Here is a 25984-nt window from a genome sequence, read left to right as displayed (position 1 = left end):
GAATAAAACTACAAGGACTACAAAACTAACACAGGAAACAGGAAACTAAAGAATTCCAACATAAAAGCTCAAAAACAAAAGACAACAGGGAAGATGACATCCAAAGAGGAAATGTGTCATAACAGGTCTTGTCAAGTCACTTCATGGGGTTTATAAGCTCATCATACCTGACCATTAGGCCCACTATGACATGGCAATTTTTAGGATCCTTCTTTTTATACTAATTGCTATTCCACCCACTTTTTTATTTCTATAGTCCTGCAGTTGGCACAATGCAAAATATTACTATGGCCATGACTGATTTCAGTTCAGCACTGTGGGTGAACCTGTTTCAGAGGTCTGAAGCCCTAATGTTTCCCCATCAATCTGATCTGTGTCTGTAGATCAGCGCTTGTATTGGCTGGTCGTGTCACTTTGTCCTGTCAAGTAGACCCATGGTCGGCTGTCAGGTTGTATCCTGGTCAAGGCCTTAGCATTTCAGCAGTGGCTAATGATGTTACAGGGTTTGACGGACTCTTCATTAAAGTCTGATCTATCAGGCTGTTGGCTCCCTCCATGGCTGCTTAGTGAGAATATGAGAGTGGCTCATTGACAGAGCTGCCAGGCTGTGTTAACATCAGGAACTGACAAAGACAATTGCCACTTTGCTTTTGTTGCTATGCCATTGCAGTGCTTATATATCCACGCTGTCCATGCTGAGACAGACAGAACCATGTAGCAACATCTCTCAGGTAATTTGATCTTCCTTCCCTGTTAAAGTCCTTCTCACATTTCAATCTCCAAGTTGAAAAAACACTCTACTGCCATCTCTACTTCTCCTCACTACCTAACGGTGACCCATAGGCAAGTTTTATTGTGTCCCTCTGTATTTTTGAGAAAAGTCTTTGCTCTTTTTTCATTGTTTGTGATGATTGTAAATGGATTTTTATAAACCATTTTATAGATACTGCTGAGGTGGTTTTCCTTTCGTATGTCCAATCCATTTAAACAATGAAACTATTAAGCATAGATGAGTCGGCAAAAAACATCTTGAGATTTGAATGCAGCTCAATGCATTTCATTTGACTTTCTCATGACCAAACATGCAACATTACATGCAATGTGATGACGGTCAGTCATGAGATGCAAAGAGAACCAAAGAGGATTTAGGTTATCGATGTAGCCGCCATATTTAAAGCACTTTATTTTATTAATATAATTTTTTTTGAGAGTGTATAAGTGACGAGATATAACGCACAAGTCACTTATTTTTAGTATAGTTTTGTGTCCTTATTGAAGTTTGACAGACTGAAGTCACTATTCAATTACATTTTGGCCAATAAACATTTTATTTTACCTAGAAACTCACAAAGGATTTGGAGCAAATAATAACAGAATTTTCATCTTTAAGTGAACTACTCCTTCAACAAATACTTAATTCCTGCGCTAAATTTAGCTGTAGGTACTCCCTCGAACTAAACACTTTGATGAGAATCTGAGGTTTCCATGCATGCTATACTATGTGAACTGTCCCCATTTCACTATCCTTATGCATTAGGACCATTATAATTCATTTGCACACTGATTAGTGTGACTCAAAAGCAAGTAAAATTATTTTTGAATGAGTAACATACTTGTTTTTAGTGTGTAAACCAGCTGTTCACAGGTGTGTTGCTCTATTTCTGCAGTTATAAGCAAACTGATGCTAACTTTGGAACCAGAGAGGAAAGGAACATCCATTAATGCAAATCTGAAAGAGCTATTTAGCTTCAGTTCAATTGCAGTACCTGTACAAAAGACTGCTAAAAGCTCCAATATCCTTTGAAATGCATAAATACACGATGGCAAGATCTCTTTTGTTGTGTCACTAGAGTGTTCATACTGAGAGAAATAGTCCTCTGTTATTTATATTTTTATATAGTATACTGTTTGTGTCAAGTAATAATGCATTATATTTTGTTCATTTGTGTCATTAATAAAAGGTTAAATTTGCCTAATCTGTAAAATTAAATTCGAACCATTCCTGACTTTTCCATATTTTTAATCTTTTTAAACACATCTATCTGTTTGCCCATCTTTAGCTGTGGTTACACACCTTGAGGAAAGACAGGTTGCGGTTCCGTTCAATATTGGTGATCTCCAGATTTCCCATGACCACCTCACAGTTCTCGTAGAATTTACGGAGAGTTTTGTACTGCTGGTCCAAATCAGACAGTGTACTGAGCTTATTATCAGTGCCAGGACAAACTGTAGGAAAAAGAGACAGATAGATTGTGATTACTGAGATATACTATGAACAGGATTTGGAGGGTTACTTTTAACATGTATTTCAGTACAGATGACAGAGTACATGCTGTAAAATGTCATTTGTATTAAATTTTTTGGATAACTACTTCAGCACAGGCAGAATTATGACTTGTTTTTGACAATAAAAGAGTGAACAATGTGCAAACAATCTGCCTTTACATTGAGACATAATGCACTTACTAAATATACATTCTTTAAAAAAGCTTAATTATCTTCTTTTATTAGCTTCTCAAGTACATTTATTTTAAGGATTTAATAACAATTAAAATGCATACAAGAGAAAAATAAAACAATCAAAAAAAAAAACATTCATGGATCTGGATATTCATCATAAAACATGCGCAATACATAATTAGAAATAATAATTTTGCTTGGCATGAAGCTAAATGTTCACATAACATACTATTTTTGCTGAATATTACTTAATGATGGATGGATGGAAAATTCCTGGCCACAAAGCGCAAAGCCTTTAGAGCAGTTGTTCTCACATCACTGCTGTATGGCTGCGAGTCCAGTACTACATACTGCTTCCACATTAAGCGTCTAGAGAAAGTTGCGATGTAGTTGTCACTTGTGTGGACTTTTCAGATGGTCCTTTATCACATCCGGGACAGTAATAGGACATTTTAGCACAATGTGTGGACTTTTTAGACGGCCCCTTTCCCCGTATTATGCAACATTAACAACAAATATAAAGGTCAAAATATTGGGCGTGACACCACCTGACACTGTGCAAAATTCTGCCGATCTAGTTGTGACTGCAGAGCCACTCAAGAGTCCACAGACATTAGCAAAGACTAAATGCATCATCTTCAAAATCTAAGGACTACCAGCAACAGCAACAACAACTCTTGGAACACCGTTTGTCGAATAAAATTTAATGGATCTGCATATAGCTAGCTAATTAACTAACTAGCTAGCTATATCTAGCTAGTTAGCTAGCTATATTTCCAGCGCTCTTGAAGCACAGTTTGTCCTTTCAAATTGGTGGAATGGATCTACAGCTATCAAGTTAGCAAGCTAGATCTCTTTTTCTCTCTCTAGCTAGCAAGCTAGTTATATAGTTCTAACTAGCTAAAGTAGATTGATGTAGATATTCTTCAAAATTATATTGGAATGCTATTTGCCTAGTCATATTAGTGGAATGGATTTAGCTAGTCAATGTATATCATTCTCTCTTGTTAGCAAGCTAGCTAGCAAGACCTATATGGCTAACTATCAATCTAGCTTGTTATCCAGGTAACTAGCTTCAGTAGACAGATGTAGATACACATCAAATCGGTCTTGGAACACTGTTTGTCCAATCAAATTAGTGAAACAGAACTCACCTATAAAACCTGTTGCTGAAAACTGACCAGTTCTCAAGACAAATGAGAACTGGCTAGGACAATTCCCAAACATCATCTATTAGATCATGGACCAGTGGAACCATGACCACAAACAGGGCATTTGTTCAACAGGCTTAGCGAATAACAAAAACTCCAGTTGATAGCAGAGCAGAAGCATTTGTGCTGCCGTTATAATGTGGGTGGCCACTGGGCTGATGGTAATGGGTTTGAAGTGCAGGCAGGAGTAATAAGCAATTATTGAACCCCGTAGGGCGACTGTTTCTATGCATTACAGCAAGCTATATTATATATGCCTGCAGAGGGGGCCACTCTATATTATTGCTGTGGACAAATTATACCCTTCCCAACTAAATTCCTTCACCGTCAGAGTTAGTGAGTCTCGGGAGACACAGCAGTGCCATAGTGTGTACACAGCTCAAGATTTAGACCTCTGCTGGATAAATGGAGAATAGATTTCCATATAGAATACACCACATATCTATGGGTGAGAAAAACAGATGACAAAGAGAACAATGCACTGGCTGCTACCGCAGTATTTTCCAAATAGAGGTCTGCTTCTTGGTGGAGTTAATTTGTTTCTGAGAAAGCACAGCATCGAGAATAATGTGAGAAGAAGATCGTCCGTCCCCCCCCCGGTTTTCTTTCCTCATGGCGCAATTTTTTTAAATGTGGGAATTTGGACTGTAAAGTTCTTTAATTTCCAAAGACTATACCATTTTTACTGGGGCTTAATGCAGAGAATACAGGTAGTAAGCTTATGTAGTAAGATTAAAGCTATATAGGTAAAATACTAGCACTCAGCTTCTTTTCTCTGATTTTGCAGTGCCTGTCCTATTGCAATACTTTTTGTAGAAGCCCCCATCAGTGTGTCCATAACCCCCAAAACAATACCCGCATCCATTAAGCCTGCGTTACAGAGTAGGTACATAGTAAATAATAATTTTTAAACAGTTAATTTTAAGGAACATTAGCATTTCTTACTTGACAATAAGCCAATGTTATTTAAGGTGCCAAATTTCAATAAATAAATTTAAAAGGAACATAAGGCCAGTGTGTAGGGTCAGTTGGCAGGGCACTTGCTAGCTCAGTATTATAAGGGTCTGCACTGGTGCAGCTAGACTTACTAATGAACTTGAGAATTGTCACAGGCAAAAAAAAAATACTTCATTTAAAATGGCCTAACATGTAGTAGCTAACCATAGCCATGCCTATCTACACATTGTATGTATCTCGTTACCTGGCGCATGTCACACATTTTTTGACGGTTTTGTATGATATTTATATTTTCAACTTTCGAACCATGTTAAGGTTATTACCAAATTCAAATAATAAAAGTTTGAATATGTTCACAGATTCGAACTTCTCTGCTCAATAACAAATTACATTGATCTCTACGCTCAGAAACTTAGATACAAATCCTCAGGGACCATCGGTAAAGTGCAAAACCGAAAAGCGTTACAACAAAACTATTCAATAACTTCAATGTTACACATTGTAGTGTCACCAAATTAAGTTCACACTTCAGTGGTCTCCTGCTGGTTATACTGCACCACTTAGTTTGGAAAAAAATGCTTTTGCTTAATTTTGAGGATTTTTTTATTAGGAAAAATATCCAATAACTTCACTGTTACGCATTGTAGTGTCACCAAATTCGGTTCACACATCAGTGGTCTCCTGCTGGTTATACTACAACACTTAGTTTGGAAAAAAAATGCCTTTGCATGCCTTTGAAGTATTGAATTTGAAAATGTGACAAGGCAAGCCTATGAGCAGGCTGATCAGGCAATGTCAAAGCCTGTTAAGATGTTCTTAAGAAAATAAGAATAATAATTTTTCAAGAATTGCACTTAGGAAAGTTCTTACGAACTTCTAATAATTTATCCAAAGAACTTTTGATTTTTTTTTTTCTTAAGAACATTATAGTGAATCCAGCCCCTGTACTCAATGCTTTTTATATCTTTGACAGCATTAGGGCCCCCTGGCAAATCGGGGGCTCTAATGCAACTTGCGTATTTTGTATAGAATAAATACACACAAAGAGACCAGGCATCAGATGCAAAACAGGCATCAAATTTTAGCTTGCCAAATATCTTGCCAAATATCCAACACTTTATTTTAAGAAAGGAAAAGTTAGTGAACTAATTTGGTTACTCATTCCATTTTTATTTATGCAAGACAAGTGACTATTGTATGCCAATAACATGTAATAAGCTTTCTATTATGGTTAGGTTTCCCTGCAAAAAAAAACACCTATTTGCATGCTGCTCTATGCTGGTTTATGCTGGTTAGTACTGACTTGGTGCAGATCTATCTGGCTGATCAGCACAGCCATGCTTTTCACCATAAAAACTGGTGAAGCAGGTTGACAAGCATTGTCTTTCTGATGAAGCATGTTAAGCTAATTTAAAAGCCTGGTTGGGACACCAGCATCCCATGAAGGGGCACAAGCACACAAAACACTACATAAGATGGTGAGCAGCATTTATGGTCTTTTCAGGAGGTTTAGGGTTTGGGTAAGAGGTTAATCTTCATGGTTCAGTTAAGGTTTGGTTAGGGGTTAAAATGACTGAGTTCTAACATGACACCCTACATGGCGCAAGCTAATAGGTTCTTAGAACTTGTTATCTGTTAGCCAATCGGCTCGCTCACATGTGATGTGTTAAGCCAGCCAGCTCACATGATATAAGCTGATAGGTCCCTTGACATGCAATCGGGTACCCAATCAACTCATGTACTCTGTCTTTGTCAAACATTTAAACTGCATAGTTTTGCAGAAAAGCCGGTTTCACTGCAGCACGCTGCAAATGTTTTTTCTCTGAAACTCCCCTCCTCCCCAGATTCACTTGTCTAGATCTGCTACATGGAGATTGTATAAATGTTTAACTGTGCAGCTGCAGTATGTACTACATGCTTGATGCAGCATGTCTTCATGCTAACACATTATGTCTTAATTTATTCTAGCAAGTCTTTGTACTTAATCAGAAGCAGCAGATCTAGTCCCCCAAGACCAAAAACCCATCAATATGTCATACATTCAGTGGCCTGCTAAATCTTACCAAGAGACAAAAATCATGATAACATTGTGTGTTGGCTAGTTCATTTTTCTCTACGGGAGTAACAGTCATACGTTTTTGTACAAGCCATCTTGTAAAATTTTGCCTACTTGTAAAGTCATGAGATTGGGTTGGTATTTTGTATTATATTTTGAAGGATGGTATATTATGAGTTCAGCAATGCCTCAAAATTCTTATTGCTTTTTGCATTTCTTTACTATGTTTTGGAGGTGATAGCATTAAATATGAAATGCTCAATATAGGGGTGAGTGATGTTTTCTAAATTGAAGTGAAAAATGAGAGTGTGTCATGATATGTTCTGCTCATATTCACTCAATAATCCATGATCGTTTTCAATGCTGAGGGATTCCTTTACATACTTCAATATCGTTTGTCAACAGAAACTCAGCCTTTCACTTCAAAGACCACATTAAAACTCTAGAAATGGCAAAAGACTTGAAACCAGAGATAATCAATGGAGTGATAGATCACCACATTACCTCCAATCCCACCATTTCACCCACTCATCATTTATTTATTTTGTATTCTATAAACCCTTGCTCCTGGGGCAAAAATGCTACAAATATGCTCTTCAAATGTTCTCCAATGACATATCTGCAAAAACTGCTTAGATCAGCCAGGTTTGCAGGTCTTAGCTGGTTTAAGCAGGTCTTCCAGCCTGGAAAGCTAGTCTTCAGCTGGTCTAGCTGGTCTCCCAGCCTGATAAAGCTGCTACTCAGGTGGTTTAGCTGTGATGCCAGGCTAGTTTGAGCAAAAACTCATTTGGAGTAATTGTGTCATCTTTGCAACAAAATTCTAAGTGCTGATGGGATGAGAGAAGAGGCTGTTTGTCTGTAAATATGGCGATTGTTTAATGGCTCAGAACTTTTCCAATGAAATTTTAGCAGTCCCTCATCCATCATTACCTGACTGGATCAAAGCGAGCCACCCTCACTTCATGCAAAACCTCTGGTCTGCCCTAAATCATCATTCTCTATCATATACCTTATATTATATAATATACAACCATATAATATATGCAATTGATTAAACCAATATTACCAAACGATACCAACCCCATTTTGTTCACCCATAAGATCTTTGATCATAATATTATTTAGCAAAATTCTCAGGATTTCAGTTAAAGGTAAAATGTGTTTTGGTGTTAAAATACTTTTTCCTATCCAAATTAATATGCAGATGCAACTATAAGTAAGGAATCCGAAGTTTGTGAATAATTTATAAGCAATGTAAAAATATTACACATTTAATGCTAAACTGCCATTCCATGAATTACATATTTTCATATCTATAAAAAAGTGGATGGTGTTTCTCACAAAGAAAGTGAGGGAAATTGTGTCCTTTGCAACATTCCATCCAATTTTGGCTACACAAATCATACACCAGACTGGTATTTTCATACTCCAGAATTGTGAAAATCCCGAACTTCAAACGGGGAACCATTCAAGCTGTATACAGCAAAGATGGGACGCTGTTGACCTCAACCGAGGAGGTTATTGGGCGGTGGAAGGAACACTTTGAAGAACTCCTAAATCCCAACACGCCCTCTATGGTAGAGGCAGAGCCGGAGGATGATGGGGGATCAGATTCTATTTCCCTGGGGGAGGTCACTGAGGTAGTCAAACAACTCCGCAGTGGCAAAGCCCGGGGATTGATGAGATCCGACCAGAAATGCTGAAAGCTCTGGATGTGGAGGGGGTGTCATGGATGACACGCCTCTTCAACATTGCATGGAAATCTGGGACAGTGCCTAAAGAGTGGCAGAACGGGGTGGTGGTGGTTCCCCTCTTCAAAAAGGGGGATCAGAGAGTGTGTGCCAACTACAGGGGTATCACACTTCTCAGCCTCCCTGGTAAAGTTTACTCCAAGGTGCTGGAGAGGAGGGTTCGGCCGATTGTCGAACCTCAGATTGAAGAGGAACAATGCGGTTTTCGTCCTGGCCGTGGAACGACGGACCAGATCTTTACTCTCGCAAGGATCCTGGAGGGGGCCTGGGAGTATGCCCATCCGGTCTACATGTGTTTTGTGGATCTGGAGAAGGCGTATGACCGGGTCCCCGGGAGAGACTGTGGGAGGTGCTGCTGGAGTACGGGGTGGGGGGTCCCTTCTTAGGGCGATCCAATCCCTGTACGTCCAAAGCGAGGGCTGTGTCCGGGTCCTCGGCACAAAGTCGAGTTCATTCCATGTGGGGGTTGGTCTCCGCCAAGGCTGCGCTTTGTCACCAATCCTGTTTGTGATATTCATGGACAGGATATCGAGGCGTAGTCGGGGTGGGGAAGGTGTGCGGTTCAGTGGGCTGGGGATCTCATCGCTGCTTTTTGCAGTTGATGTTGTCTTCATGTCATCATCGGTCCGTGACCTTCAGCTCTCACTGGATCGCTTGGCAGTCGAGTGTGAAGCAGCTGGGATGAGGATTAGCACCTCTAAATCTGAGGCCATGGTTCTCAGCAGGAAACCTATGGAGTGCGTACTCCAGGTAGGGAATGAGGTTTTGCCCCAAGTGAAGGAGTTCAAGTACCTCGGGGTCTTGTTCACAAGTGAGGGGACAATGGAGCGGGAGGTTGGCCGGAGAGTCGGGGCAGCAGGGGCGGTATTGCACTCGCTCTATCGCACCGTTGTCACGAAAAGAGAGCTGAGTCGAAAGGCAAAGCTCTCGATCTACCGGTCAATTTTTGTTCCTAACCTCACCTATGGTCATGAAGGTTGGGTCATGACCGAAAGAACTAGGTTGCGAGTACAATCGGCCGAAATGGGCTTCCTCAGAAGGGTGGCGGGCTTCTCCCTTAGAGATAGGGTGAGGAGCTCAGTCATCCGTGAGGAGCTCGGAGTAGAGCCGCTGCTCCTTTGCATTGAAAGGAGTCAGTTGAGGTGGTTTGGGCATCTGGTAAGGATGCCCCCTGGCCGCCTCCCTAGGGAGGTGTTTCAGGCACGTCCAGCTGGGAGGAGGCCTCGGGGAAGACCCAGGACTAGGTGGAGAGATTACATCTCCACACTGGCCTGGGAACGCCTCGGGGTCGCCCAGTCAGAGCTGGTTAATGTGGCTCGGGATAGGAAAGTTTGGGGCCCCCTGCTGGAGCAGCTGCCCCCGCGACCTGACTTCGGATAAGCGGTTGAAGATGGATGGATGGATGGATGGACTTCGAACTTACAATAAATGTATTCCAAAAGTTTGATCTCCTAAGTAACAGGAAAAATAATGATATATACTGAAATAGTCTTATCTCTTATTGAAACCCAACGTGATCTAATTAGTATTTGTTGGCACTTGCTGGTTAAAGTGTTGTTTTTACAGTAGAATTTAAACTTTTTTGAATGAACAATTTTGAGACATAAATTTACAATAGCTTTTATTTTATTTAGAAAAAATATGATTAATTATATTAAATGCCATCATATTTATGTAACACAGTTACCTAATTTGACATGGTTTGATTGTGCTTCACTTATATTTCATACTTTTTCAGCTTTGACGATAAGTAAATTCAGCAAGAGTTCTAATGACTTTTATTAGTCCAATCTGACTTTAATTAACTAGTAATTCAAAAGGTCTTACTTGGTTAAGGTTTTTCCATCATTTACTGATAAATAAATTGTGCCAGATTATTGAAAGTAGTCACACTCAACTGCAGTGGGCTTCCTAAAGTTCTGGCAATTCCATTTTTGACAAGACTTTAGAGTATTTGTAAAGATTTACTCTAAAGTTACATACACTAAAGAATTGTACATAATTTTTAAAACACTTTATATTTTAGACGCTGCTGATATTGAATATTTCAGTGTCTATCCAGGAGTACAAAAATGTACATCAACACTTAACTTACACACCTCTATGACAATGATTAGCCTGGACTTTTTCCCCAAACAGCACTATGACAATCTGGACTTTAGTCTCCTAAACAACAAGAAACCAAAGAAATAGTGATATATACCTAAATATTTGAGGACATTGTATCTCTCATATGATGCCATTTCTAAAAAACATTATAAAACTAATGGCAAAAACCTGAGCGGTGTTTGCAGCCTTTTTAATGTGATGGACCTCTGTAATCAAAATTCCTCATACCCACAATCAATAATAATTTACTTAAACAGCAAAAAGAGAGCTGTAAATATGTTAAATGTGACATCAAGTGGACATTACACAGTGCGGGCAGCCAATATATAACCAGGAGACTATAAATCAGATTCATGCAACAATCCATATTCCTATTTTGAGTTACAGTTGAAGAATGTAATACAGTAGAATTCATATCTCAGGTAGGGAGAGACTGCAGAAAGTCAGTGAAGCATGGAAACCATGCTGGGTGGAATTATGTTTCTGATCTATTAATCTTGAGATCTAAGTTATGAAGCAACAAATCTACAAAGAAGTGTGAATGATAGTTAGCCTTAAAGGGATAGTTCACCCAAATGTGAAAATTGTGTCATTATTAACTCAATCTCATGTTGCTCCAAATCCATATGACTTTCAATCTTCTGTGGAACACATCTGTTCATACAGCTTTTTTTACATGCAAGTTAATGGTGACCAAATCCACATCAAAAATAGTTGACTCGTGCATTATATTCCACATCTTCTAGATTTTTCTATTTTGGGTGAACTATGCCATCAGAGAAGTAGATATGGCAGTGCTTCGCATTTGGCAGGAAACATTCGGTTCATTAATGTGATAGAAATTGATGTTTGTAATAGATATAATCATGCATTTGCATTCTGGGCTTCCCTGCCACACTATTCCAAATGTAATGTGTTTCCATTGCAGTGCGGCTGTTCATATAAAAATTGATCGTAATATCCCCAGTGATGAGCACGACAGTTTGATGTTTCTGCTTGGAAATGAAACTCTGTCAAGTGCAATAACAGGCATCAATGTGTGATATGCAGAAAACAAGGCACGTTCCCAGCTCTCGTATTTGTCCATTTGATGCTTTCTGTTCCATGCATAGAAACATTCAAATATGTTATACAGGCTCCATTCGTTATACCTCGAATAATGTGACAAGACAGCTGCATTGTCAGTAAAGCTACTCCCTACATGCATATTACATTGTCTGCATAGGGCAACAACTTCATAAGGGGGCACCAGAAACTCCACTGGCTGACCTTCCTCGCAAAGACCCTGTAGCAGACGCAGAACACAGACAATCTCTTCGCAGCTCACAGCACGTCAATTAACAAATCATGGAACTCATTGATTTGGCCAGCGCCGGCCCTGTGAAATGGTTAAAAAAAAAAATAAAATAATTAGTCTATGAACCTAAAAAATGTCAGTCATATGGTAACATCTAAACTGAGTATGACCAAAGTTGCAAATGTGAAAACAATGTCAACATACTTTTGGTCTTTGTTATGTAAATACCAATACTTCACACAACTCAACACCAGGGTGACATTTTGGTATTATATAAAGATTCTAATGTTCCACGGGGTTTACACACCAAAAACAAAAGAAAGTGAGCGCATGTGCTGTTAATGCATCTTCCAAAAATGTGCATTATTTATTAACAGAGGAGAAATTTGGTTAAAACTTCACTTAATACATTTAATGTACTGTATATCCCGGATCCGGGATTTAAAATTACGTCAGTAATAATGTACTTCCAATTTTAAATGTATGCGGAGGAGTTATGTGCTCATATCTGGTACCATTTGAAAGCTTAGAATGTCTACTTTCTTGAGATATGCATCACTTTGGCATTTGTTTTACACTAAGTAACTTATTTACAATAAATTACATAGTTCCACCCATCAAAAGTCGTGGTCATAATTATGTATGCTTTTTGAATACGCATATTTCTCATATCGCTCAAATATGACGCACATGTACAAACCATGTATCAAATGAAAGCTCTCATTGCCAGTAAGAAGTTCCAATAAGTCTTTTTATTGAGGTATAATCACATATCTAATACACTTCGAATGAATCATGAAGTATACAATCAACATTTGTAAACATACAAGTGAAATTATTGAATATTTGCCGTGCTACTCGCACTAGACAGCACAGTTAGCCACAAATGCTACATAATCCTTTACCTTAGGTTATTCTCTGCAAAATGAGCCTTTTTACAGTGTTTTCTGTGGTTGTGTGCCCAAGTAATCCCTCGATATGTCACGCGAGTGCAGAAACACCACAAAGTAATGTTATATGATATTCAACAATCCAGGAAAATATGTAAACATCCGATCCGGATAAAGCATATATTGCCGTAAAGCTTAGACCCTCCGCTTTCCGGCAATGTCTCTCAAGATCAAATAGACCAATCAGGGGCTGTGATATTGCATCCTGACTGTGAAGTGATCACTAGGTAGGTTACGTGCGCAAAACACACAGACGCGTCTCACCAGACACCTGAGCGCATATATACCACTTTCAACAGTGTTTTATGTAATGACAAAGGGTTTTCTGTAAAATTACACTGGGATTTTGTATTTATAGAACTGTATATGGGTATGGGGAGACTTTAGATTTGGGTAGGCGGAAAGTACACCAAAAAAAGGTAATATTCCTCCCTTCAAATAAATTGAAATAGGTATTAAATAAAACATGATACAGACAAAATTCCTTTTTCAGGTATTTGCTGACATCTAGTGGAAACAGCCAAAACTGTCTGCTTGCTGCTAGGGTTTACAGGGCTTGAGTCATATACACTTTCAAAAATGAATTTATATAAAAAAAAATCAAAAAGCGCCTCTTTTTTTAGGAGGGTTATTACTGTTCAGACAACATATATTTAATTTATTTAATTTTTAGCAGTGTTTTATGCAACTTCAAAGGGTTTCCTGTAAAATGACACCAAAACTGTGTATTTAGGCCAAAGTATGTGGGAATGGGAAGCTTTTTAATTTGGGTAGGCCAAATCCAGGCGGAAATCCCCAAAAATGGCAAGGATCTTAAGAGGTTAATAAATTTATCTCCTGGTGTGCTCATAGATGCACATATGAGCTCGTTTTGAAGAGACTGAACCAAATCCGATCCAGAAATCAGGGTTGCATCATAGCTGGCATATTTGCCGCCAGTAATGTATGTTCAAGTTACTCTATTTCAACCAACTGGTCTGGTTTTGCGGATAAAACCGTCTCGGCATGGCCAGATTTTGTGTCAGCATGCTGACTAAATTGCTTCATTTGGCTCTGTTTGTTGTTGTTTTGTTAAAGGTCTTATTTCACCAATATATATATATATATATATTATATATTATTTACTGAATAAAGCTTCAAGAGTGCTTACCGACCTTATTGCAATTGTAATAATATAATTGCTTGAATTTATCCTATGCAAATATGTTCCTCTGGTGTATATGCTGCCAAACAACAGATGATGTGAGAGAAAAAGACATTAGACTCAAGAGTCTTGGGCTGTAAGCAAATGCCCCATTCGAGATCCGACCGACAAAGGCATGTGACAGTAGCGATAAAACCACATCAGGTGCAACAACACAAACATATCACACTGTTCTTCACACAGAGCATGCCACAGGAACCCCACTGTTGTTTTTCTCTGTGGCTGCTTGTAAAAGCCAAACGGCTCATATATGATATAGTGTGTGTGTGTGTGTGTGTGTGTGTGTGTGTGTGTGTGTGTGTGTGTGTGTGTGTGTGTGTGTGTGTGTGTGTGTGTGTGTGATGAGGGGGTCAGGGGTGGAGGGAAGGGTGATGTAACTTCTGAGGAGGCCAGAAATGATATCACTGTTTGTTTTGGATACAAAATGAACACAACAACATACTATTACTTTAGAGTGCGACAGTCTGGTTGCAGAAATAACAATTCCATTAATTTCTTCCATTGGAAAATTGATTGTTAACAATAATGTATAAACATTTAAAGACAGACCTATCATGAGCTTAGAGGTTGTTAATTGATGGTACAGTATATACTTCTGCTAAAGCCATCAGTCCACATTACTTCAACTTCATTTTGGAAAAATTGTGTTTAACAACAGAACTCCCACACACTCAAACTACTTATATATTTGTATATATCAGAATATTTTGAAATAAACTTAAAATATAAATATAAAGTATCTTTAAGGCAAACCAACAAATTGAAATTAATAGTTTTATATTTTTCCATTGATTTTAATTTTATTACGTCATTCGCAATGCTTCATGGGATTTTAGTTCATTCCCTCATTAAATATGTTAAGTAAACAGTCTTGTTTTTTGTCTGTTTTTTTTAAATACTTATTTGTTTCAAATCAAAGTTTGTAATGTTGTGATTCAACATGTAACTCTTTTATTAATGCTTTATAAAATTGCTATGGAAAATAATTATGGGACTATTACTACTGCACTATTGCTACTAATACTATTGTAGCTAAAATTATAAAAACTAAAGATAATTTATAAGCGTTAATTTTATAATCAGTGAGTCTTACATACTAAAGATTAATTGTTTGGTGTACGCTAAGCACTGTGTGTCTAAGCTGTAATATTGGGTTGGTTTCTTTCTCCAACAACCTGAAGCAGGTGACAGGTGAGTCACAAAGCCAACATGTTTGTGCCATTCTTAAGAAGAAATATGTTAATATGACAGAGCTATTAATATAGCAGTATGAGTTTGAAGATCTCGTGAAAACAAAATAAAAGTTTTGAAGCTTTTATTCCATGTCTGTTACCTTTGAGGTCATAGAGTACTTAAAAAAACTATAGACATTTGAATTTTAGTCTTTCTCATGCAGAAAAATGGACCAAATGACAATGTTCCTGTCCTGAATACCACCTACTTTAGAGGGATGAACCCTTTGATATGTCCTGCTCAAATGTCTAGTTTCAATAAGAACTACATCAACACAAGAATGAAAACTGTGTTGTTCTCATTAACCAAGAGCTTGTGACAGGTGAATAAGAAATATTTGCTATTGACTGTTTTAATACCTCTGTCTCAGACACACACTTAGATCCATGCTTGCTAACGCAGCCGGCGAGAGCCGCTATCAGAACAGATTGGGAGCCAATGCTGGGTCATTCATCACGCTGCTCTGGTGTTCCTGTCAACTCTACTAACAGCCGCACACATCGGCTTGTTTCCAACTGCTTGAGTTTCCAAAGAAAGCTGCACTGGATACTGCCACCATTAATCCTAAACAATCACTTAAGCTGGAAGGATTTGATACGTATAAGTGTGCAAGCAATTCACAAGTATTTTCTAATTCAAATATACCATCATACATCTGTGCTTGTGTAGTACAGAATATTATGCTACACCTCATGAATTACTTTGGCTTTTGCAAAGTTTCTTCGGGAATACTGTAGATCTGGAGATTAGAGTCACATAATTTACTGTAACAAAATGAGGCATCATTACTGTAAAAAGAGACATGTGCAGTTGTTAGCTTGCACATTTATAAATAAGGACTTTTTTCAGATTTCCCCAAGATTATCCCCCTCTACCATTGGTCATTTAAATAGATAGTATCAACCCTGTGTTTTGTTAGTGCCACAGAGCCACTGTGTTGCACTTTTCATGGGAACTCAACCTATAAATGGCTTAGTTGTCTATCAAAATAAAAGCTGGGAGGCAATAAGTATTATAATGTCGAAAAATGTTCACCTTTACAGAGCATTTCTACCAGATTTGACCCCTGAAATGACTGTCAGTTGTGTAAGCCAATGTTGTCAGGTTTTTTCAGTAGTATTTAACAACTAGATTTGTACATTTATTGAACAAGTGACTGGTGTTTCCTGTGCTAAACCCACTGTCACAAAATTAGTGTGTTGTAGTTGGTTGCCATGGGTGTTGACATTCAGTTGCTAATGGCTTTCATTCACTATCTGTGTTCATGCATGTATTTGTGAATGAAATCTGCATAATAACATGCAAGGGTGTTCTGGGTGGTTGCTAGATCACTGCTATATGGTTGCTAGGGTGTTCTGGGTGGTTGCTAGATAGTTGCTAGGGTGTTGTGTGTAGTTGCCTGGATGTTCCTATGAGGTTGCTAGATGTTCTTTAGTTGTTCAAGTATTCAGGTTTGTTACTAGGGTATTGCTATATAGTTGCTACGGTTTACTGCTGGGTTTTCTGGGTGGTTGTAAGGGCGTTGCTAGTTAGTTGGTAGAGTGTTCTAGGTGGTTTCTATGGCATTGCTAGGTGTGATCTTGGGTGTTTTTGGTTGCAAGGTTGTTTTGGGTGGTTGTAAGGGCTTTGCTAGTTAGTTGGTAGAGTGTTCTGGGTGGTTTCTAGGCCATTGCTAGGTGGTTACTTTGGTGTTTTGGATGGTTGCAAGTGTGTTGTAATGAAGTTTCTAGGGTGTTCTGGGTGTTGCAAGGGCATTGCTAGGCTGTGGTTGAGTGTTCTCATTGGTTGCAAGCATGTTGCTAGTTAGTTGCTAGAGTGTTCAGGGTAGTTGCTCGGGAATTTCAAGGTGGTTTCTTGGGTGTTTTTGGTGGTAGCAAGAGTGCTATAAGGTAGTCTCTAGGGTGTTCTGGTTGCGCACACAGTCTTCATGTTAAATCCACTCAATGCGCTGGCCTTCTCTTCCAACCAATACATGTTAGCCCTTGTACTCCACAACCACAGTACTGGAATTGACGTTATCTTCAGAAACGAAGTGACTGCAGCAGAAGATATAGGTAGTTGCAAAAGTGTTCTGTGTGGTTGCACCAAAGTTTAATACGGCGAGTTAGGGGACTTGAAAAAGACGTACTTAAACATTATACCTATGTACTTATAATAAAACCAGTTAATTTAGATGACATCACATGAAGTACCTCTTTCAGATCAACTATTAAGACATGTTTATGCATTTAATTACAGTAAAGGACCTTACAGACACCAAATACCCCTTTAATTTGGTCAACTTATTTGTATACACATGATACAAATTCTTACTGCAGACTGTATCCTCATTACTGCTTCTGGTACAGACTCATGTCCTCTTGGGTTCCCCTGTTCATCTAGAATTATTATTGACTGATAGCAACTTTGTCAAGAAGATACAAAATGGAGGCATCTTGAGACAACATCACACACTAGCACTGTCAAACTGAGAAGAGAAAGAGAGGAACTGTTTAATGGCAGCATCCTCCAAATCTGACCGACCCTTTAAAGGGCTTCAAACCTCAGTGGACGGAAAGAAGGCTGGAGAAAGAGAGGTTGAGACAGATTGAAGGGCAGAAGAAGGAAGAAAGGAAAATCTGTTGAAAAATACAAGAAAAATACCTAACTGCATTTCCTTACATATCATGGCCTGTTGATTGGTTCAGTAACCAAAAATGGTTAGTTCCTTCATATTAATCGCTAATTAATTTAGTTGATATTAATATGAATCAACCTTTGAACCTGCAATTTTATGATTATCAACCCAGATCTTCAAATACAAAATATGTACGATTTTGATGTTGAAATTGTCCCATCCCAGTTTAACTAGCTTTAAGATATTTGTTTGTTAAATTATCTTTTTAGACTTTAAGCACTGTTGCTCTGTGGAGCTTTTTTAAATAACTGAATGTTTTTACATACACAATCTTACACCAATTTAGTTTAATAAGCCGAACAGATGTGTCAAGTCAAATTAGTTTTATTTGTATTGCTCGTTATACAGCACACATAGATTCAAACCAGCTTTACATAAAAATCATGCTTAAACAGAAACTAAAGCAGTAATATCTGTAATGTGTAAGAGTCATTTAAATGTGTAGTCATGCAAACGCCTTAACGTTTTCCCTTTATCGGGGGAAGGTCATAAACAATTTAAGCAAAAACTGTTGACAAATGTTGATTCTACTTTGCATCTAAACATCTTCTTTCTACCAAAGTTCCTACCATCTTATCCCATGTGCGCAAGATTACATTTTGAAGTTAAAATTAGAGAATAACCAAGATATTTCAAATATCATGAAAACAGTTTTCTTGCATTGTTGGATGTTTTAAATTAGTAGATTTTTGGTAGTATCTACATAAAAAAAATCTTGGGCTCAAACTTGACTTTTGACCCCTATTTTTTACTGTACTCTGCCTTTGTATTGCCTGCAAAAGGCAAAAGGCAGTAACTTCCATATTATCAATATTTGGATGTTTATCACCATTTACAAAATCAATATAATAACACCTGTATAAAATCAAGTGATCATTGCATTTATTTTGGATGACTTACAATTACTTATAGCCATGTACTTATTGCTATCCTGTGCTATGGCTGTATTCTGATGGCATTTTTAATACATTAGACATGACACATACCTCCATAGTGGTAAATAATATTTGACTGCAGATTGGTGACACAGAATTATATGAATAAATACAAGATAAGAATTTTTCTAATGAGTAAAAATAATAATTTAATTAATAATGGAATGCAAAGATATAACAAATCAAGTACAAATTTAAAATGCATGGGATTGGAATAAGAGATAATAAATCATGTACAAGTAAGTGAACTAGGAATTCTGTTAATTTATTGTTGTTTCATGGTGTTCTTACTGGTCATCCTCCACAACATTGCTCACAGGCAGTGAACACCAGAAAGCCCTCCTGTTTGGGGCAGAAAAGGACATAGATTTGGGCGGGCTCTGGGAAACTCCATACGAGCAACAAGGGTGGTGTCAGGTGTGCTACAGAACAGCTCATCAGAATCAAACGGCAAGAAACTAATATCCAGACCACTATCAAGAACTGTCCATGTTTTTGATTTGGGTGCTGGATCACAATCAATATTTTGAACTGAAATAGAAAGCATTTGTAACATTATAAATGTCTTTACTGTCACTTTTGATCAATATAACGCATTCCTGCTGAATAAAAGTATTAATTTTAATTAACTTACTGACCCTAAACTTTTGAACGGTAGTAATTCATGTTACAAAAGCTTCCTTTTTCACATAAATGCAGTTATTATGAACTTGTCTCAGGGGCGTTCACCATTTGCATTGATCTCCTCAGCACATTACCATATGAATTGCGCCCTCTGCATGTGTTCACATTACGGCTAATTAGCTGAGCCGGGAGAAACTGTACTTTGGTTTGTTTCATACAGATTACATTGCAGGACAATATTTGTTTTAAATTTGTATTGTTTTATTTACTGTTTGTTATTGCGACTGTCCTGAGGGGGGCTCCCGTCAGGAAATGAGCGTTGAGCGTTGCCTGCCGCAACAGCACATCCGCTGTGGTGTTGAGGCTGCCTGGGATATGAGTGGCCTGCAACGACTTCAGCCGCTGCTAACTCCAGAGGAGGAGATGTCGGACGATTTGCGACATGCGATGAGAGTACTACTGTTGCTGTGTTGTCGGACCGGACAACATATGTTGGCCCTGGATCAATGGCAATAGCCTCCGCAGGGTGAGTAGTATAGCCAGCAACTCTAGGCAGTTCATGTGCCAACCCAGTCGCAGTCCTGACCAGGAACCGGCAGCTGTGTGCTGGTTGCACACGGCGCCCCAGCCCAGTTTGTAGGCGTCTGTGGTGACCACGAGACAACTGGACACTTGCTTTAGGGGAACTCCTACCCGTAGAAATAAAAGATCTGTCCAAAGGCTGAATAATTGGCAGCAGTGTGGCATGATAGCTACGCGATGTGTGCCATGGCGCCATGCCCATCTCAAGTCTGAAGCCAGTTCTGAAGCAGTCTCATATGCATCAACCCGAGTGGTGTGACTGCAGCCAAGGAAGACATATACCCCCGCAGCCTTTGAAAGTGTTTCAGTTTAACCGCTAACTTCCGCCTGAATGACTTCAGGCAGTTCAGCTCCAATTTTGCACACTCGCTTCATTGAAACTGAGTCTAACTCCATGCCAAGAAAAGAGATGCTCTGAACCAGGGAGAGCTTTCTCTTTTCCCAGTTGACCCAAAGCCCTAGACGGCTGAGGTGCCTGAGCTCCAAATCACACAGCAAATCTTGAGAGTGTGCTAGGATCAGCCAGTCATCGAGGGACAGGACAAGAAAAGGCCGAAGGGTAGGACCTTGTACTGATACGCCTGGTCATCAAAGGCAAACCGTAGGAAGGGTCTGTGTCGAGGTAGAACTGAGACGTGAAAAATATGCGTCCTTCAGGTCTACCGCCTTGAACCAATCAAGATGCCGGACGCACGTCAAAATGTGTTTCTGTCTTTGTAAGGCCCGGTTCAGAACTTGCACGATGAAGCAAGGGCTGTATAACCCTTTCCCCATCTCAGCTGGAGAGACAGGCTCTATCGCACCTTTGCAAAGAAGGGTCGTCATCTCCGCACGCATGGGGGCGGCTTTCTCACACTGCACCGAAATGAAGTGGATGCTGCTAAACCAGGATGGGTGCCTGGCGAACTGAATCACGTAGATGAGTCGGATTGTCCTGGCCAGCCACCGTGATGGGTTGGAAAGTGTTAGCCACGCATCCAAGCCCGGGCGAGGGGCACTAAGGGGACGAAGGTGGTAGACCAGTGGAGTCATCAGCATCCGACATCGCCATTGCGCTCTCCAATGCAGCGATCGAAGCCTCATCCTGCTCGTTGTCCCCGAAAGAGACGTCATGCTGGCTGTGAGGCAGGGTGGTCTCATTTCAGGAATGGACTGGAGCAAACGAGCATGCTGGGGAATGGGAATTCCGCTGGGAATTATCTGGCGAAACTGTTCCCATTGAACTGCCCAAATCGCATCAGCACCAGCCGGGCTGGCCTCATACCCGTGGGTAGAAGGCGCAGTGTGGGGGGCGGCAAGAGTGGCTTTCCCGTGGAAGAAGGAAAGCCGCGACTTCAACGTTGCCATGGTCATTTTCTCGCAATGAGAACACGAACCATCCACAAACGCTGCCTCAGTGCGATCGCTGCCCAGACACGTGAGGCAGTGCCCGTGGCCATCGGAAGCAGAGAGATAACGACCACATCCAGGAATCACACAAAGACAGAAAAGCATCTTTATAAAGACGCACATTTAAAAGATGTTTGATGTCAGTGTGTGTGTTCTAATAAAGGAAATATACTCTTTAGCAGGAATATACACTCTTTTAGCCCTGTCGAAGCACCCAGGAGCAAAATCTGCACTCGACGTGCAGAAGGAGAGAAAGCCGCTGGAAATATGCAGTATATCCAACAGCATATGCTTCTTAAAAGGTGAATAAAACAATAGTAGTATTCAGCTCGCTGATAGTCAAAAGCTGACCAGCTCGGCTCCAAAGAGAAAATCTGAATAGAATTGCATTCCAGCTCCTTTTATACCCGTATGTCCAGGGGAGTGGCATGCAAATTCCATTCGCCAATTCTCATTGGTCTTTTCTCAGAGGTGTTCGGGGCTCTTAAGTTTTCCTCTTTTAAGATTTACCTTAAAAACAGGCCATTTAAGGATACATTTTCTATGTTAAGACAGCAATAAAGTATAATTGCACTGGGTGTTGTGGCTCCCAGAGATGGATTAGAAGCTCAAGGCATAGCTGTCAGGTGCTCCATGGAGGATTCGGCATCTCTGTGTGAGTGTGTGCTTGTTTATGAGTGGTGGAGTGGTATTGAGGTCGTAGCAGGGTTGCCTTTTGCTGATTAAAGGCTTGATAGCTGTCCACACACTGTGTGTGGCAGTGCATCAGATTCTAGGGACCACAACACCTGACAGTATACACTCAAATGTTGACTAGTTCTCTAAGCACACAATTTTTTATGGTAACGTAAGTAGTGTGGCATCTTACCAGCTTATCACATCATACATATCTTTTCAATGACACTCATGTAGAAGTGTGTGTGGACAACACAGATGAGTGTTTCCCTATATATATACAGTAGGGCCAACTTTTGATTGCATTATAGTTTTAACAATATCAGTTATGTTTTATGTTGATGTATTTCGTGTTGAAACTAGAAGTGGGGGCAGGACATATCAGGAGGGTCATTTGTTTTTTAAATAGCAAATAGTATTTAGTTTAAAGGTGACGTATAAATTTCAATAGTGGGACCACATGGAATCGCAAACTGTTTGTTTGAGTACATAAACAACATCGACTAGGGACAGGAGATGATGTTATCATTATTTTCCTGAAAAAGAAAGACTGTAAGGGCATACATTTGCTAAATGTTATCAACTACTTGGAGAACACAAACAATATCTACAGACTGACCAGTGTTAAATTCTGTTCAAGGCTTGCATGCAATAGAGAAAAACACCTAGTAACACTTTACAATAAGGTTCCATTTGTAAACAATAGTTAACAAAATTAGTTAACATGAACTAACAATGAAAAATACTTTACAGCTTTTGAAATGTTGGTACCCATTCTCTTGCATGGTATGGACCCACAGAGCTGAAATATCCTTCTAAGTATTCTTTGGGTGAACATTTCCTTTAAACTTTAATTTCAACATAAACTGATCATTTAAAAAAACAAAGTGGTATATGTTAACATTAGCTAATGCACTATGAACTAACATGAACTAAAATGAGCAATTGTATTTTTATTAACTAACATTAACAAAGATCAATAAATGCTGTAAAATAAAATTATGTTTATTGTTAGTTAATGACATCTACTGCATTATCTAATGGTAATCAGAATAAAACAAAGAAACAAAACAACAGGATATTTGTCCTGTGTAAAGCTACTTGTTCCAGATGTGACACTAACAGATGTTTGCCTGCATGAAACTGTCATAAGAATTAAGTCTGCACTCTTTTGTGTTTCCCTGCGTGCCATATGTGGACAGAGGTGGGTAGAGTAACCAAAAACTGTACTCAAGTAAAAGTACAATTACTTCAAAAACATAATTACTCAAGTATAAGTAAAAGTACAAACATAAATAATTACTTGAGTGGGGGTAAGAAAGTATCCAATTAAAAGAGTACTCAAGTATTAAGTACCTTGTTACTTTCACAAATTATTGTTACATAATACACAATGAACATGTACTACAGAATTATTATTATTATTCATGGAAATTCTGTCATCATTCACCATCATGTTGTTCCAAACCGTTTGACTTTCTTTCTTTCTTTCTTCAAATATATATATATATATATATATATATATATATATATATATATATATATATATATTGAAAGTAAATGGTGACTGAGACTGTCAGTCCCTACCATTCTGTCTAACATATTTTGTGTTCCACATAATACAAAGCCTCACACTGTTTTGGAACAACATGAGGGTACATAAATGATGACAGAATATTAAACTTTGAAGACTTTACAGAGATAGTTTACATTAACTCCCATGTGTTTGAATTTCTTTCTTCTGCAGAACACAAATTAAGATTTTTAGGAGAATATTTTAGCTCTGTAGGCCAACATTTTGATGCTCCATAAAGCACATTAAGGCAGTACAAAAGTAATCCATAAGACTCCAGTGGTTTAATCCATGTCTTCAGAAGTGATATGATAGGTGTGGGTGAGAAACAGATCAATATTTGTAATTTTTTGCTAGACAGAAGGGGCGATATGCAGAAAAGAATGTGAATCACTAAAAACACGAATGTGAAAGAATGTGAAAGTGATCTGTTTCTCTGTTTCTCATCCACACCTATCACATCGCTTCTGAAGATACTGATTTATCCACTGGAGTCTTATGGATTATTTTTATGCTGACTTGTGTTTGTTTGTTTGTTTATCTTTAAAATGTTGCCACCCCATTCACTTGCATTGTATGGACCTACAGAGCTGAGAAATTCTTCTAAAAATCTTAATTTAAGTTCAGCAGAAGAAAGTCATACACATCTGGGGTGGCAAGAGGGTGAGTAAATAATGAGAATTGTAATTTGTGGGTGAACTATCCCTTTAAGGTCGCTTGTCAGATCTGGATGAATTTGTCAGTAAGAAGAGAGGTTTGGAAACATTTCTAGTAATTATTACAGTGAAAACGTGACAATGTCCTACAAGGACATTATATATAATGCTGAAATATAATGCCTTCTTTTGCTATTTCATAGCTTTTAAAGTCCTGTGTGGATTCTTATTTCAGTGTAGTAACAGTTTTCAGTGTCGTAAGAATTTAGATTGTTAGTTCTGTACAGCAGTACCGCCGCTCTCTAAATGCAGAGAACGCAGCCTATGTAGGGCACCAACTCTGGTCGTGGAACACTCACTGTGTCTGAAACTGCCCACTATCCACTATATAGTGCACTATTTTGAGTTTTCGCTATTTTGTAGAAGTGTCTGAATTCTGATTGAGCCACTAGTTTCCTACTTTTGTTCACTCATTCTTACCCACAATGCTCTCTAATTTCAAGTGTACATTTCAAGTACACTCTATGATGGTTAATTTCCCACAATCCACGAAGGGGAAGACAAGCTAGGAGTTTACTGCTTCACTCCTGCAATGTTTTATTTCATGCTGAATGTAGTAAATTACTTTTTGACAAATCATTACTTGATTAACCCTGTAAGATCTGTTGTTGTAAAATCACAACATCACTTTTAGCTCTCCAAAAACACATTTGCAAATGTTTATTTTTTTTTAAAGACCACATTTACATAGCCAATGGTTCCTATTGTCTTGCATCACAATGCCATTGGATAGTAAATGTGTAAATAGGTCTGGCCATAAGGCCTTGAACTCATTTCACCTGCAAACTTTCCTGAAAGTGCATCTCCTTGTTTCATTCCACTGGATATATCAACATTGAAGTAAGTAAAATCTCAGAAATATTTTTTTTTGTGATTGTTAGTATTTACATGAGCTACATAGTCTAAGTTATTGTGGAACGCATGCATCAAATTTGATTGTCAGCTTTTTCAGATTTTGTTGTAACTTTAAAACGTTGGGTGAAAATGGTAGTCAAAATAGCATGTGCTCCTTGCACATTACATGGAGACTTAACACTTCTTAAATGTTCACATAGGATATATACTTACAGACATACAATGTATTTGATGATTCACTCTTTATAAATGTTATTTCTGTTAGCAGTCAAATATAGTTAAGTGTTTTTTAGCTGGACTTTGTTCTCTTACGAGAGGTTCTCTCGTATTGCGTATGCTAGCTTACGCTACGGGAAAGATTAATCTTTTCTGAGATATTGAAGCCAAAAAATTATCCTTAATTTTGTATCCATTGTCAACGCAGTGCGGCAGCTGCAGACCTTGAGCGGGCTAGCTAGCGAGCTCATTGGTTGCTCTGCGGCAACTGCTGCAGCCTATAGACGAGCTTGGGCGAACTCGCATCCAATGAGAGGCGTCCGGCGCTCACTGCATCAAAGCCCGCCAAAAGGGCGTGACTAGAGTGCATATAAGCGTAGTTCGTAGGCTGGAACCCTGATTTTCATCTCTTCAGCGAAGCTCTTCGCATCTCTGAACTGGAAGCCGCATCGCCGTTCGAGGGGCATCTAGCAAGCGTGGACAGCGCTCGAAGAAGCCGGCCGTCTTCGCCACC

General features: G+C 38.9%; 1 protein-coding gene across 1 annotated transcript in view; it reads right to left on the bottom strand.

Moving 5' to 3' along the window:
• Positions 1-25984, bottom strand: part of LOC127651416 (receptor tyrosine-protein kinase erbB-4-like) — a 364872-nt gene that overhangs the window by 189867 nt on the left and 149021 nt on the right. The window contains exon 2 of the mRNA XM_052137221.1: positions 2075-2226. Within this exon, the coding sequence (XP_051993181.1) occupies positions 2075-2226 (152 nt within the window). The remainder of the gene's footprint in view (positions 1-2074; positions 2227-25984) is intronic.

The sequence above is a fragment of the Xyrauchen texanus genome, chromosome 11 (genome assembly GCF_025860055.1).
Source record: "Xyrauchen texanus isolate HMW12.3.18 chromosome 11, RBS_HiC_50CHRs, whole genome shotgun sequence".
NCBI classification, from domain to species: Eukaryota; Metazoa; Chordata; class Actinopteri; order Cypriniformes; family Catostomidae; genus Xyrauchen; species Xyrauchen texanus.
This window is presented reverse-complemented; position numbering and strand designations above follow the sequence as displayed.